The sequence below is a fragment of the Gallus gallus genome, chromosome 1, assembly GCF_016699485.2.
Source record: "Gallus gallus isolate bGalGal1 chromosome 1, bGalGal1.mat.broiler.GRCg7b, whole genome shotgun sequence".
NCBI classification, from domain to species: domain Eukaryota; kingdom Metazoa; phylum Chordata; class Aves; order Galliformes; family Phasianidae; genus Gallus; species Gallus gallus.
Window position 1 is genome coordinate 45,168,544 of NC_052532.1, and position 16,174 is coordinate 45,184,717.

Genomic DNA, 16,174 nt, shown 5'->3' on the forward strand with positions numbered 1-16,174 from the left:
GTTGCTATGAGCTGAAGGGCAGAGGTGCTACACGCGTAGGATCTGTTGAGTTGCTTGACCCGGCGTAACACAACATAGGTTAAGTTACACTTTTCTGTGCAGATCTGGACCAGAATTTTGGGTTCTGACTCCTGCAAGGTGTGTTTCCCTTCCACTGCTTCTGCAACTGACCATGACAGCCCTGCCTGTAGGGATGTGACTGTGTGTAGACAGACACTGATGTCTCCAAGGGAGGTGTATTTTTGTTTTTTGTTTTTTTGTGGGTTTTTTTTTTTTTGGTATGATATAGCTACTAAGCGTAATCTGCTGGTATAAATATGTATTTTAACATTGCTTCCTATCTGCTCAAAATCAATCATGTTTACCATGACAACTTACTTAGCAACCTTATCAGATCTCTAGTCACTTACAGTTTTTGCTTTTAAGACATTCATTTTAAAGGAAAGAACTGTTTTGGGGTCTGTTTTGTTGTTGCTGTTTTTTCAGAACACGTATTGCAATTTTTCCCGACCTTTTGTTGTAATTCACTTAAGAAGACTCGCACAAAAGCAGAATACAAAGAGGCACTTTTGCGAATACATAGCTATGTATCTCTGATTCTTCAGACATAAGGAGTTCTAAATGCTTCACTGTTTAATTTGTTCTAATAATCCTTATTCAAAATAGCTTTAATAATGAATATGCTGAAAATGTGTCAGGTTTTCTGTTGGGAGGTTGCTGTAGGTTTCCCATGCCAGATATTCCCTTTAAGTCAGAATGATTTGTGTTTCTTCCCCCAGACTGTGAATGTAATCTTTGAAAAAATCCCAGAAAATGAGAGTGGAGATGCCTGTCAAACTATTCAAGTTAACGTGCTGGACTGTGACACCATAGGCCAAACCAAGGAGAAGAGCCTTCAAGCTTTCCTTAATAAGAATGGCTTTCCCTATGGTCTTCAGCTGGATGAAATTGGCCTTGGTAAGAGCATGTCACTGTGTTATATTTTCATAAAGTTCACTGATCTGTCAGTGGAGTTTTCATTCTAGGAATTCCTGCATTTGGCTTTGAGATATATATATATTTATATATTTATATATATTTAACTGTTAGGAAGAATATTATTTATTACAAGGTATTTCTAGGGAAGCACTCCATGATTTATAGTCAGAACAGCAGGACTGTGTCTGCTTCACTTCTGCAGGGACTTCAGTATGCATTAACATGTTGTTAGCCTTTCCGTTCTCTAGTCCTAACATAGCCATAACACCAGAGCACACTTGTACAAAAGAATAGCAGGTGGTAGCACCTCTGAAAACTCTGTCTTCACCAATACAAAATAGCTTCCAGGAATGGAAGCCATCCTGACTGTCTCTCTGTAAGAATAATCTGTAGTGTGGGATTGCAAAACCACTCCCATGCGAACTTGCAGAGGGACAGAGAGAAGCAGAGCTTAATTGGGAGCCACTTGTACAAAAATAATTAGGCGGTGGTTTTCTTTACAGCCATCTGTACGGTGAGAATGCGGTTGAGATGTAATTGTTTTCTGTTGCTGTCGTACTGCAGAACTTGTGTCTGAGGAGCAGCAAAGAGAACTGTTAGATATTGACGGTTCCTCTGAGATGATGGAGGATGGGATAAGGAAGCTAAATACCATTGCTCATTACAAGGTAAGCAGGAAAACCAATGAATAATAAATAGCAATGAATTGAGAAGCAGTTTTTCCCCCAGTTCTAAATGCTGTCTGCACAGAAATATCTTGATTGATTAAAATCTTGGAGACACAGCTGAGCATCGCCAACAGAAGGAAAGAAATTTGACCCACAGTGTTCTTGTCAGTGAGTCATATTTTCTACTGCTTTTCAGAGAGCTTTGCTTGTTGCAGGGCTCCTTGCAGAAAAACAGTTACTTTAGTCAGACAATTCAGATAAAAGATTGTCTGATTTCCAGCTATGATCACTGTCTTGAGCCTCTTCTATTCTTTGCTGCTGAGTTTTTGTCTCACCATAAGCGGCTATGAACCTCTTCCCATCTCATATTTTCATTATCTGAGCTTTTGTGGAAGCTCATAGAGAGTCAGAATAAAATGGCTGCTGAGATGAGCTTGATTTTTATTCTTTACAGACCTCGTTCTTAACTCTTTCCCTTTTTCTCTGTTTTTGCTTCTGTCTGTATAACCACTTACACCCTATTTTTTCCCCTCTGCTTCCAATTGCAACCAGTTTTCAAACAGTCCTTTTTAATGCTACACTCCTCTGTCCATCATTGCAACAACACAGAGGCCCGTATTTAGGGACAGAACCCTTTTGAGAGTAGCACACTGCAAAAGCATAGCAAGAAGCATTGCCTGCTAAGGAGTTGCCACTGATGCTAGATGAACTGGAGGGCAAGTGAGTGAGGTAAGGTGTGCAGCAGATGGCTGACCTCAACTGATACGGTAGCTCACATCTTGATGCTTACTGATAGATGTCGGAAATGAAGTTTGTGTGCTGAGTACTTTTAGTGAGCTGTCTTCGTGCCTTGTTGTTGATAGTCTGGCTAGAGCCATGATAGCCAACTTTTATTTAGATAAGCTTTGCTAATGAGTGTAGGTCTGTGTCATGCAGTGTGGTGTGGTTCTCAGAAACCAGAGCCAACCCTGAACAAGTTGCTGTCTGCAAGCGCAGGGCCATCCAGAGACAGGAACAAGGACTCCCAGCAGTACTGATTGTAGCCTGGGTGGAACTTAAGGCTGCCCAGGTCTGAAGCAAGCTCCTTTTAGAGAAACTTCATAGTTTTCTGGTGTAAGGAGAGCAACGAACATCCTAGGAAGACAGAGGTGAAGCAGACATCCTGAGTCCCAGTCCAGAGTCTTAGAGATTTTCTTGTGCTTCTCTTGAATCTTATCTGTATGTCAGCATGGTACTTCCCTCCACTCTCACAGAGATTTTGTACAAATAAGGACATTGCAGTGTTGCTGTCAGTATCTGTGCAGTAAAGGTCATTGTAGGTTTGCATCTGATAAAGTATCTAAACTTGTGCCTAGTTGTGTGCTAGTTTTTTTTGTGTTAGTACCAGCCCTTTTTACTGCAGGCAGCTATTACGAGTGCTGCCTCGCTTTACATGGCAGTTTTTTATACTCCCTGAGCTCGTGGTGTGCTGTGGCTCATGGGTGCCATACCTCATGGCAGATAAGTTTGCTCCAGTTGATCACTGCCATCCCTGGGTATCTTCGTCCCAGCCCTTGTTTTCGTCTGTGGTTTCTGCAGGCAGATGCAAGTTAGATGGGAGGTTTGTTCTTTTCTACAAAGCTGTAACTATACTAATTATAGCTTAGCAGCTGCCCTATGGAAATAGTGCTGGGCATATCTGTTAGATATTTTAGTCCATTTTTTTTCTGACCTTGAGAAGATACCGTCCATTTTAGGCAGAGCTTACTGGCATTTTAGGCAACGGCTTAGTAGCAGGTATCAGGAATTAGCTTATCCAGTTGATTTTCTTGTATGTGTTCTGATGCAAAAAGGAACTTGAAGGCAAGCAAAGCAAGAAGAGGAAACTTTGCATGCAGTGTGTGAGGTTAGTAACGTTGCCTGAGCTTACCATCTCAACAGTACCTTGAGTTCTGTGGCAAGCCAGAACTTTTTTTTGCTTACCACCCTTAAACACTATAAACTAATCAAATAGATGGAACTGGGAAGTACCTCTGAGTCTTTTTTTTTTTTTTTTTTAAGATACTCAAGCATGAAGGTTGCATTGTAAAGGTCCTACACTCACCAACTACTCTTGAAAAAAAGCAGGCAGTTTCTGCACTAACTTTAAAAATGCAGAAGTAGGGGGTGTTCGTGTTTTGGTGTGGTGTTTCTGAAGTGAGAGATAACTTCGTGGGTTTCTTCCTTGTGTGTTCCTTCTTTTGTAAGTTTGTATTCTTGGTAGGGACACTGATATGATTATTTATGAGGTCTGCACCATTGCTTGCATGAGAATAACTACAAGCCTTGGCAAGAAAGCTGCTGATTATCATGAAGTCTTATTTCCCACACAAGAAGAGAGCTACAGAGCCACTTTCAGATCTGCTGTCCAGTCATGGATCTCTATTTCTCAGTCTACAGTGGCATCACGCTCTCTAGGAACCAACACAGACCTTGAAAATAATCATTACAGGGAGGACAGGAGGCCTGGAGAGCAAGGCAGAGGCACAGAGCCACGCTGCATCTTCTGTTTTTCAGAGCTGCTTTACACCACGTTGTGTGGATCTGTGCAGATCGCCCCTCTTTGCTTGTTCCCTCAGTGACACATCCAGCTGAGTAACAATGTTCAGAGGTGCCTGTAAAAGCAACCCACCACAAAAAGGCAGCTGGACCCCAAAATAAGGGTTTATATTGTGAGGTTTTTTTATAGACCAGACTAAAAGAAATTGTAAGTGTGGCCACTGCAGCAATAATAAAGAAGGGGAAGCGTATTCCATTCAGTTCTAGAAGCAGCTTTTGCCCCAGAAGTAAAAGCCGAAGAGGGGGCTTGGATCCTGGTTGTGCTGCAGCAGCACCTCTGCTCCTGGAGGGAAGCAGAGTTCTCTCCTGAGCCCCCCTTCTCCCTCAGGGCAGCGGCTGCCATCCCAGCATTGGGCTGCTCTTCTGCTCCTCAGGGAGGAACTGCCAGCGGCACGTGGCCCACGCTGCTCAGGGACTGTTGGCCTGTCTTCAGGGGCAAGAAGGAGGGAGGATTCTTGTTCTGTCTGGGTGACTGTCATGTCAAGAGATAGCCTTAGAGCGTATTCCCACTTGTGCCAGGTTTTAAAGTGCTCTGTGTTATCTGAAGAGTTCTGAAACACTGCATGATAAGTGGAAACACTGTGGAAAAAATAAGGCTTATAAAATAGATTATATTTACTTTCTGGGAGCAAGTGTAAGTGCATAATTCTTTAGTGCAAGACACAGCTTTTGATCAAGTATCTTAATGTTTAAACTGGTTTCTCACACTGGGCTGGCTGCCAAGGTTTAAAAAACACTTGAAATATTTTGGCAGAGATCCCTTCTTAGAACTGGCCAGTTGTTTTTGTAATTATAGAGGGAAGTAAACTAGCACTTGGCAAAACCCAGCGTTTGACAGCAGAGCGGTGGTGTAGTTCTCAGTGTGAGCCAATTTGGACTTGTTCTTTGACAGTAAAAGCATGAGTTGCACTTTCATTCAAAGATAACCCAAGGAGGGTTGTGGATCGTTTCCCAAGGAGGCTGTGATGCCCCATCCCTGGAGGCATTCGAGGCCAGGCTGGACGTAGCTCTGGGCAGCCTGGTCTGGTGGCTGGCAGCCCTGCACATAGCAGGGGGGTTGAAACGAGATGATCATTGTGGTCCTTTTCAACCCAGGCCATTCTATGATTCTATGACAACACTCACTGTCCTGGCAGCACTATAAATTCAGGCAAGGAGAGGGAAGATCTTTCCTAGAAATCACAAGATAACTGGATATGCATCTTGACCTTACATTCCACGGGGCATAAATAAGTTGGTGGCTTTGGGATTTAAATTTGAAAATAGATCTGGGGGTCACTGTGCTAGACCCTCAGTGTGACCTATCTCAGCAAGACGTGTTTGAATTTGCTTTCAGATTGCAAATGGAGCAACCATAAAAGTCTTGAAAAAGAAGACAAATACCCGATCAGGTAAGAAATGAACTGCAATCTATTCGATCTTTTGTGGAGAATGGGCTGGGGACGCAGAGCTGAGCTATGGCAGGTCGTGTCTCGGCCAATAGAAGCTCAGAAAAATTGGCACTTCAGCAGAACCGAGCCAGATGAAGAGCCATGCTACCTTGGCTGTGGGCCTATGGCACACACAGTGGGCTCAGGAGGAAGAAAGAAGGCAAAGTAAAGAGAGGCAGAACTTACAGTCCTTGGCTGCTGAGCGATTCAAGGTACAAACTCATAGGCAGAAAAGCAGGGAAGCCCAGATAATAGCACAAACGGATGAGAGAGACCAGCACAGGAAATGTGCCCTGCTACACTGTGTCAGCCCCTGGAGAGAAACCAGCATGTGGTGTGTGACTGTGACTCACCATGCCATCAAAGCGGGCATCTGAGGTTAGAAGACATGCCCCTGGGGAATGAGTCATGGGATGCCATTGCCTTCTCCCTCAGCAAGAACAGAGTTGCCCATTCCCAGCCATTGCTTTCAAAACTGACTTCAGCCTGCCGGCACCAAGGGCTCTTACCAGAGATGAAACTGTGCAGTCACCTCCTCTGCTGCTGATCACCCTCCTCTCAGAGGGGCTGTGATTTGCAGCCAGCTCACTCCAGCAGCAGCTGTAGGACTGTCTTAGTGGGACAAGTTGGAACTAGGATGCGACCCAGAACTGGTGCAATTCTCAGGGTTTCCCCCACCCTGCAGGCAAGAAAGTGTGACACCGAGTTGCTTGCTCAACACCCTCATACATCACAGCACAGAATTCGCAGCTGGTAGCTGCGTGTTTCATTAATGCCTGTTTGCTCTTTTCTTTCTGTTATTTAGATGTGGACTACTCTGACGAGCACTGTCATTTGGTGAGTTCAGTCATTGCACTGTTACACAGTAGATGTAGTACCGAACTGTGTATTTGTATCTGTGTAATCTCTCTAATCTTATCATGACAGATTTTACCTGACTCTGAAGCAAATAAAGACATGAAAGGATCGGGTCACAAAGGAAAGCAAAAATTCAAAGTGAAAGAAATGTATCTGACAAAGCTACTGTCAACCAAGGTAAGCTGCAGAGGTCCTATCTGGAGGCTGGTGTTAGGCTTGTTAAATTTTGCACGAAGGAAAAAGAAATTTAAGCAGAAATTATGCAAGCTTCCTATGCATTATCAAATGCTAGATAAAAAGCCTGTTCAAATCACTCTGCTAACTACTGACTGTGACCATTTGCAAAGATAGCCACACTTCAGGTTTGCTAATGCTCGAGTTCTGAAATACTCTTATTCACACTTTCACACACTCCATCTCCCCAAGAAGTACAACTTTTTTTTTTTTTAATTGGGGTTGTAGAAATTGAGTTTTGCCACTGAGCTCCGCAGAGCAAGAACAGTCCCTTTCAGTCAGCAATTCTCTTGCTCTCTGGTGGAGTTTGCCCAGCTCAGAGACAACTTCTTATGTTCCAGTGCCTGAGTTTCAGCAAATGCTGCCCATGAAGTGAAATAATCTTTTTAGGGTCTCAAATGAAGCATCCAAAATAACTAGATGAACTTCTAAAAACAGGGTCCTTGGGATTGGTAATATAATTACTTAATATGTACAGTTCACATCCCTTGGGAATGAACCACGTTTATTCCCTCCAGTAATGTCATCTTGTTTCTGACGTGCTCAGATGGGATATAAAATTCTTTGAGCAGTATATTACTTAAAATATTAATCAGCGTGCCGTGCTGAGAGCTGTGAGATACAAAGGGCCTGAAGGGATGATGATGACGATCGCCTTCTTGCATTTAAAAACCTATCAGTCATCATTTAATTAGACTGTTGATAGCATCTGAGGCAATTTGGGACACTACTTGAAGTGAGAGTGAAGACTGGTCACTTCTCATTAGGCATGGAAACTAGCATCAGCCCTTGGGAATTGCTGGGGTAAACCATTAGTGAAGACATCAGTGGGTCCATCAGCAGCCCAGGCCTTTCTTTTGTCAGCCAAACAGCTTCACTTCTGGATCAGAAATAGCCAGCATTTAGTTTTTCATCTTTGTATGCCACCCAAAGCCACTATCCTAGAATTAGATCAGCAGCCACAGCGCCTTGGCTGAGAGGTGCTATTGGTGAGAGCAGCTCGCGTTCTATCTGTAATGGCAGCTTGAAGGCTCATGCCCTGAAGAGCTGGTTAAACTTCAGTTCCTCACCTCCCTCTTGTTGCAGTCATGTGTTTCAAATGCCTTCAGCAGAGGTGTGAACAGTGTCTGAAGAGCCGACGTGCTTTGTTCAGGAAATGCCACGAGCGATTCCTTTCACGTACCATTTGTCACTTATTTCCCGTCGGCAGAGCGGTAGTGAAGTGTGAAAGCGGCTCATTACAGTGTGGTTGTAGTTTCAGTTTTGGTACTGACTGTCGGTTGCCGGTAGCCCATGGCCCAGGTGTTTGCCACAAACACATTGTAATTTCCTTGTGTGGTTCTCCTGGGCACAGTTGACTCTCGGCAATGACAAATCTTGTTTTTTCTCTTGTGTAACCATAGCACTCCTCGCTTCCTTGATTCTCAGGTTGCAATTCATTCCGTTGTCGAAAATCTCTTCCGGAGTATTTGGAGTCTACCTAACAATAAAGCTCCTGTTGCCATCAAGTATTTTTTTGACTTTCTGGATGCCCAGGCCGAGAGCAAAAGAATCACTGACCCCGATGTGGTTCACATATGGAAAACCAACAGGTACATCTGTGTGACAGGCATAGGAGTGTAGTTGCAAAGATGGATGGTCATCCATAATCCAAAGAATAAGATTTTGATGGATCAGGTTGAAGACATGGTGTGGCTCTATGGGTCCCTTTAATGTGAGGGCGTGGATTAGGTACTGATAAAACCCCCATAGCTCCCAGGGCTTCGGATTATGCACACTGACTTCAGAGCCAGAAAGAAATTGAGAGTGGTATTTGTAGGTGAAGGGGCGTCTGACTGATGGGTTTGCTCTGTAGCCTCTGTTCCCCAATCCCTTTGTAACAGCAAGCAGCATAAAAACATGCTTCCTTCCATGGGTACAGTGTGATTAAAGTACCATTATAAAGCAGTTGTGTGGCCTGAGCTAAATCTTCAAGGTGCTTGTTCTTTCTCTGTCTAGTCTTCCTCTGCGCTTCTGGGTGAACATACTGAAGAATCCCCAGTTTGTCTTTGATGTTAAGAAGACGTCACATATAGATGGCTGTTTGTCTGTCATCGCACAAGCTTTCATGGATGCCTTTTCTCTAGCAGAACAGACAATGGGGAAGGTAATGCTGCCCTGTGTGTCAATCGCTAACTTCTCAACCAGTGGATTTTTTTTTTTCCAACTATTTAATGATTTGGGGGATGAAGTCTTGAATCTACTGAAGCTGAGGGCAAAATTGGCTGTGGTGTTATTAAGCCAGGCTTCCATTTCTTGTTGCTCCATCTTACAAGACTGAAGAATTCACTGGAGTAGACAGATATAGCAGGTAAAATGTTATACGTATGGTTAACTGCTGCTTATCTTCGTAGAATCATAGAATGGCCTGGGTTGAAAGGGACCTCAAGGATCACCAAGCTCCAACCCCCCTGCCGCATGCAGAGCCGCCAACCTCAGTGTCCAATACTAGACCGGGCTGCCCAGGGCCTCATCCAACCTGGCCTGCAACACCTCCAGGGATGGGGCATCCACAACCTCTCTGGGCAGCCTGTTCCAGCACCTCACCACTCTCACAGTAAAGAACTTCCCCGATATCCAACCTAAATCTTCCCTCCTTCAACTTAAAACCATTTCCCCTTATCCTGCTGTTATATACCCTGGTAAAGACTGCAGTGGATAGAATATGTGGAAGAGGGTGGAAATGGTATAAGTTTTAATGAAGTTTTTAAGCAGAGGTCATAAAAGCATTAATGTTATTTAAGAAGTATTTCAAACTTTGCAGCTAGGCTCAGGCTCATGCTACCAAGGAAAGAAAGCCAGAGATTTTTCAGATTAAAACTTTGTAGAGAAAAATTGAGTAATTTCCTGTGTGAGCTGAGCTGCACCAACTGCTCATCTGTTAAATAACAAATAGCGTGCTCATTTCTCGTGCTTCAGGAGCAAAGTGTCATGAGCTGAAGCTAATCACATCACTTGCTTGATGGGGAAAAATGGAGATGAGCACAGTCAGTTCAGTTCCTGTACCTACCATCCATCCATTGTGAAGTCCTGTTGCTACAACAGTGGCCATTAGTCACGTGAAAAGGTGTCCTGAAACATGATGGTTTGTGATGCCATGAGCATATTGTTAGATATTAGTAAAATGAATTGACTTTCGTGATTTTTAGCCTTTCATCTTAAAACATTCCTTATAGACACTCACAAAACAAATAAGCTGAAAATGCTTCATCACACAGTGGAAACGGGGGAGGCAAGGTGTCACATGGCTATGTCATTTAGCCCCCAGAATTTAAATTTGAGCAGTTACAGGAAACTACCAGCCCCCGCTTTTGCATGTTGAAGTCGTGGTTTCCAGATGGGGCTCTGGCTCCTACCACACACCAGCGCTTATTTCCTCAGCTGAGCCAAAAGCTGCCTGGTCAGCAGCGCTCACCTGGCCGGGCTGCTGAAGTCCTGGGGAAAGAAAGAAGTCCCTTTGGCCGTGCTTGCCTGGCAGTCTGCTCTGCACACTCATAAAGGCCCGAGAGGAAGGCATGGCATGGAACAGTGTTCTAGGGAACCTCTACCAGCACAGGGTTTAGAGGGCTCTCTGGCATGTTGCCCAAGGGGAACTTGGGTGCTCTCAACAAGCCCAAGGAGTGGGATGACATCCAGGGACACTTAGGCTCGTGCAGTGGGCCCAGGAGCACCTCATGTCATGAGGTTTGACAAAACCAAGCGCAAGGTCTGGCACCTGGGTGGTGTTGGTGGATGGCAAGCTGGATGTGAGGCAGCAATGTGCCCTTGCAGCACAGAAAGGCAACTGTATTCCAGGCTGCATCAAAAGCAGCGTGGCCAGCAGGGTGCGGGAGATGATCCTGTCCTCTGCTCTGTGCTGATGAGACTTCACCTGGAGTACTGCATCCAAATGTGGAGTCTTCAGTACAGGAAAAACATGGACCTGTTGGAGTGCATCCAGAGGAGGGCCACAGAAATGATCCAAAGGATGGAACATCTTCCTGTGAGGACAGGCTGAGAGAGCTGAGGCTGTTCAGCCTGGAGAAGGGAATGCTCTGAGAGTGGCCTTTCGGTATCTAAAGGGGAGTTACAAGAAAGAAAAGGACAGACTTTTTAGTAGAGTCTGTTATAACAGGACAAGGGGAGATGATTTCAGACTAAAAGAGGGGAGGTTTCGATTGGATATAAGGAAAAAGTCTTTTACAGTGAGGGTGGTGAATCACTGGCACAGGTTGCCCAGAGAGGTGGTGGGTGCCCCAGTCCTGGAGACATCCAAGGTTAGGCTGGAGTTGGGCTCTGAGCACCCTGATCAGCTGTAGGTGTCCCTGCTCATTGCAGGGGAGTTGGACTGAGTGACCTTTGAAGGTCCCTTCCAACTCAAAAGATTGTATGAACTTTCTACAGCTCTGCTGCATCTGCTCTCCCCCAAGCCCTGTGCTTCAGCTCTGACAATTGTTCGGGTCCAGAGAGGGGCAGAGGAAAGATTAGAAAGAAAAACTGAGTGACAAACGATCAGCACTCCTGATGCCATTGAAAATAATTACATGGCAGCTGTCACAAAACACAGTGAGCCGTTACCAATGTCTGTTCTTCATCTTTCTTTTGTAACCTCGATTGCTTGCATGGAACCACTGCAAAGAGAAGTGAGTCACACAGAGACCCAATTAGATGCAATTAACTGTGTGGAGGTGGAACCTCTGGAAATGTGTGCTGTGAAAACTGACAATGCTTCCAATATTTCCTCTTAAGGAAGCACCAACAAACAAGCTTCTCTACGCTAAGGACATTCCGCTCTACAAGAAGGAGGTGAAGGCGTACTACAAAGCCATCAGGGATCTGCCTCCCTTGACCACTTCAGAGGTTGAAGAATTTCTAACTCAGGAATCTAAGGTGCGGTTGAGAAGTGGGAGCTTTGTTTGCTGTTTTAGAAAACGAGAACTATCTGACCAGAGCTGTTTTTCTGTTTTAGAAACATGAAAATGAATTTAATGAGGAAGTGGCCTTGATGGAAATCTACAGATACATTGTGAAGTATTACGATGAGGTGAGCACTCGCTGGGCCCAGCACACCCACCCGGCTGGGTCTCTCCCTGCTGGGTGCCACCGAGGTGGTGTTGCTGTGGTCCCCTCTGCATGTGGGGTCGCCGGCCCAGGGCGTGATGCACCCTGAGATCAACACTGCTTCACCACACCATAGAACTACAGAACTCTCCCTGTAGTTTTTGGGAAAGTAGCCAACGCTTTTTGTTGTAGTGTTTGCAGAGTATCCCTTAATGCCCACTACAGCTCCTGTGCTTGCACTCCTTTTCTCTGGGGAGTGAGAAAACAGATTAGGACGCAGCACCAGGGATCTTAACAGTTGGCACAAACCTCTCAGCAGAGCGCTCAGCCCTGCAGCGAGACATGTCTGCTCTTTTCCCATCACAGCCCTCTGCTCCAACAGCCTTTCCCTTAAGGAAAAGAAGCCATAGTGCTATTGCTAACAAAGAACCTTTTCTCACCTGGATGCACTTAGCCACTGGCTGCCTCCAGGCCGCCCTGTGGGGAGCTCCCTGCCCTCGCTTTGCCCCCGGGGGGTTCTCGTTTCATTTTGCTCAGCTCTTCATGAGAGGCTGCGGTACATGCAGCTGCAGAAGTGACTGAGCTACGGTCCCAGGGCGTTTCAGCAGCACAGTGGCAGCCTGGCTGCAGTGCCCAGCTGCCGGGCACCTGGTGGCTCCCATTTCTGGTCTCCAGCATCTCAAGTGATCTGGCTTTGGCATCAGACTTCTCTTAAAAAAAGCTTGATGTGATAATCGTTAAAGCAGGACGGTTTATTAAGCTTATTAGAATTGCTGACGCAGAAGAGTTCAAGATATATTCCAATCTTAATGCCAATTTTTGCTCTTTTGAAGGCATAAAAACTCACTACACTCTCCCTGTGCTTCCCCAAGGCATTTGTGGGGGGCAGGGGGGGAGCAGCCACACCTCTGCCATTGCTCTTGGCCCCTTCGTAGCAGTGCCAGCAGCATTCTCTGTCACAGCAGTGCTCAGTGCTGCTTCCTATCGCCTGCTGGCTGCCAAAGGGGAGCTGTGGGGTGGCAGCTCATTGCCCTCAGCTCATGGGCAGAGGAGAAATAGAGTTTGAGCGCAGATGTGCACTGGGGTAAAACCGCCCAACACTCCAACAGCTGAACATGGAGGGGATTCGTCTGCTTCCTAGCTTGGCTCTGTCGTTCTTCCTTGTGTAGAAGTGTTGCAAATGCCGTAATTATAATGACTTGAAAGGAAAGCTACCAAAATGAAGTGCTGAAGCCAGAAGAAAATGTTTACATACAGACAGGCATTTAGATGCCAGTGGCTGCTGGAATGCAGACAAGCAGGCTTTAAAGAGCAGCAAATCAAAGCAATGCTAACAAAATGATTCTCTTTTTTGCTAATTGTTAACAGATTGTCAGCAAACTCGAGCGAGAACGGGGGTTTGAAGAAGTCCAGAAACAGCTCCAGCAAGTAAAAGCCTTATTCGATGAAAAGAAGAAATGCAAATGGGTTTGAGCAGAGCGCTGCCTCACAGTGTCACTGCGGGGAACTTGAAATAAGCGCTGCTGCTCCCCAGGCAGTTCTGAATGACTCTGTACAGGGCTCGAGACAATTGGACGCTGCTTCACTCTGACCATTCCATACCCGAGTTTGGGAACGAAGGGTGCGCAGGGCTGCATATTGGACACGCCAATGTGACGGTGCGGCTGAGGCTGGCGCTGGCGGCCCAAGGGTTTTAGGTACTTGAACCCAGGTACCGTTTTGGTTCAAAGCTGCTGCCTCAGTAAGCTCCCCACAGACTGAAAAGCAGCTTGCAGGAGCTGCACGCTGCAAGCTCGGAGTTGCCCATGTGAACCTTTAGGCTGCTTTGCTCTGTTTTGAAGAGAGAAAGCTGATGTTTCGCCACACCCTTCCCACAGCCACGGCAGTCTGTGCAGACCAGACAGGCTGTGGGGTCAGCACTCTGGCCAGCTGCAGGCTCCTTCCTTCCAGACAAATGTAGGCTGGCTCCTGTTGCAATGAAAACCAGCACCCAGTGACACTTGGGCGAAGCTTGCTTAACGAGGGGGTGGGGCTGAGCTTTGAAGTGCAAATGTCACATGGCAGGAGTTTAGAAATGGCTTTGCAGGGGAAGCCAGGAGGTGAACAGGGCTGTGGAGAAAGGACCTGCACTGGCATCAGTCTGTGTTTACATTTCTGCCTCTCCGTCCTTACACAAGCTGTGAAACCTCTGTGAGCAGCTTTGCATGTGTAACCTCTGTGGCCGCGCCGCCTCAGAACAGGCAGCTGTGATGGCTGCGCTCAGAGCACAGCCCCCCTCCGCCAGCTCTGTCAGCCTCACCGCCGTGTGCAGGTGGCTCACAGACCCAACGCCAGCATCTCATTTTATTTTTCCAGGTTGTCCAAACAAAGGTTTTGTCAAAAGAAGGTTAGTCGGGGCGAGGGCAGCCTGCCCTCATCCTGCTGGGGTGGTTTTTGAGGCGTGGATGTTTTCAAAGACCCGGGAGGAAGGAGCATTGCATTTGTGGCTGACACCCAATGTAAGAGCTGTGGTGCTGCTCCGCTGCCACACGGCTGCACTCCCGTGTGCCACAACAAAGCTGCAAGGTTTGGTCACCGCGGGCTCTGCTTTGATTGCTACGATGGCACATACTGAGGCTTCAGCCAGCACCCGGGTTTCAGGCAGGGCTTTGATTAGCGGCATCTCCTCCACAACGTGGGAGGAGGCCCAAAAAGCATTGTCTCAAGGCTCCTGAGGGCCCCACCGCCGGAGGCAACGCAGCAGCCCTGCGCTGTCCCCTGCCTTGGTACGACCGGCCCACGCTTAGCGTAGGCAGCATCTGCTGGGGCTGGGATGAGGCAGAGATGTGGCACGCGGCTCCCAGGCAGCCGAGCGCTCCAAACAGGTGTTCCCATGTGGCACTGCCTTGGAGAGGCGCAGAGGCCGCAGCACACCAGCAGAGCAGAGCTGGCCAGGCTGGCTGTGCATGGCCGGCCAGCAGCAGGGGGGGCAAACAGCCACACCTGGGCAGAAGGGAGGGCTACCACGGGAAAAACAAAACAGAACACGTTGCCTACTGGTCTGCCCCTTCCCTGCCGTATGATTGCACAAATTGTTCCTCTTGCGTATCAGAGAGGGGAGCCGCCAGTCCGTACTGTGATGGCTTTGTTTTAATTCAAGTCTTATACTTGCTATTAAGTTTACACTTTATACTTGATGGAATGTATGGCTTTGTTCAGGAAGCTGCACTACAGTGTTGCAGTGCTTTCAGCAGCTCTCTCCTCTGCCAGGCACAATACAGCGTGGTAAGTTTCATTTCAATGGAAAAGAGCCGAGCCAATCCTAACCTATCATCTCGCCCTCTGTCCTAAAGGAGCGGACTGTGGCTTGAGTAGCACATAAAGGCAGATCAGCTGTACTTAAGGGCTGTGATTTTTAATATTCTTAACCTGACCTTTTAAAGCAGCATCAAACTAATCGATAATAAAGCACAGTAACAACCACTGAAGGACAGGCATCGGCCGTTTGCTGGCTGCAGTCAGACAGACGTCTCACGAGTTGAGCTCCGTTGCAGTCGTTGGCTGGAAGCGCATTAGAAGGAAACGCGATCGTTTTGTTCAACAGTGACCTTCTGTACAGGCAGAAGTACACCTCGCAACTTCTGCTTGGAAAGCTGTAACATAGAATCTGTTTGCGTGGGTCTGATCCTGTGAACCTCACTCTGTGTGTTTATATGATGAGAAAACTGAAACCAGTCCTATTCTGTATTTGTACTACTGCTCGTTTGCTGCAATAGCATTCATGATTTCTAGAGATTAAGTATGTGTTGAAGCAGGCCCTGTAGCTTTACCTACGGCCTGGAATAGGATTCTCGCCTTGTATCGGAGCCTCCTAACCAGCTTCACTCTGTTGTAGCCCATTTAAAGTCATGCTGGGACTTTGTAACCCATGAAGTGAATCTCACAAAGTGACGTGAAGTATAACGAAGTGATTGTAGCTCTTGTGGTAGGTTTGGGACCTCACAGAACATTGGCACAACTCCCACCCTCACAGTCTGCCGTTCCTCGGACACAACAAGGTATGACTAAAGCTGCCTTCTGGCAACCCAACAATTGTAGTCGCATTCTCTGAAATGAAAGCGAACCTCTCTTGAACCGATTTCCACATGTTTACAGGCAAACCGCTATTGCAAACAGCTTATTTTCTAACACTAGCTTACAGAGCATTATTTTGCAGTCATTTAAAGTCAAATGCTTCTAACGTGTAAAGTAATTCCTGTTGTACAGAAGTTAACCTGTTGTTTAAAATGAATGGTTTGAAAAAAGTGCAAACGACAAATACATGTTGGTGTTTGTATGGGTTTATCTCGAATAAAACGCATCGGAAGGCTG

The 16,174-nt window shown here is 46.4% G+C and overlaps 1 protein-coding gene across 1 annotated transcript in view; it reads left to right on the forward strand.

The window, feature by feature from the left end:
- Window positions 1-16,174, forward strand: part of PLXNC1 (plexin C1) — a 69,616-nt gene extending 53,442 nt beyond the window's left edge. Inside the window, exons 22-31 of the mRNA XM_015284072.4 lie at window positions 780-957; window positions 1,543-1,646; window positions 5,560-5,614; window positions 6,459-6,490; window positions 6,581-6,688; window positions 8,174-8,337; window positions 8,744-8,891; window positions 11,513-11,653; window positions 11,733-11,807; window positions 13,193-16,174. Coding sequence (XP_015139558.2) covers window positions 780-957; window positions 1,543-1,646; window positions 5,560-5,614; window positions 6,459-6,490; window positions 6,581-6,688; window positions 8,174-8,337; window positions 8,744-8,891; window positions 11,513-11,653; window positions 11,733-11,807; window positions 13,193-13,297 — 1,110 coding nt within the window. The 3' untranslated portion in view covers window positions 13,298-16,174. The remainder of the gene's footprint in view (window positions 1-779; window positions 958-1,542; window positions 1,647-5,559; window positions 5,615-6,458; window positions 6,491-6,580; window positions 6,689-8,173; window positions 8,338-8,743; window positions 8,892-11,512; window positions 11,654-11,732; window positions 11,808-13,192) is intronic.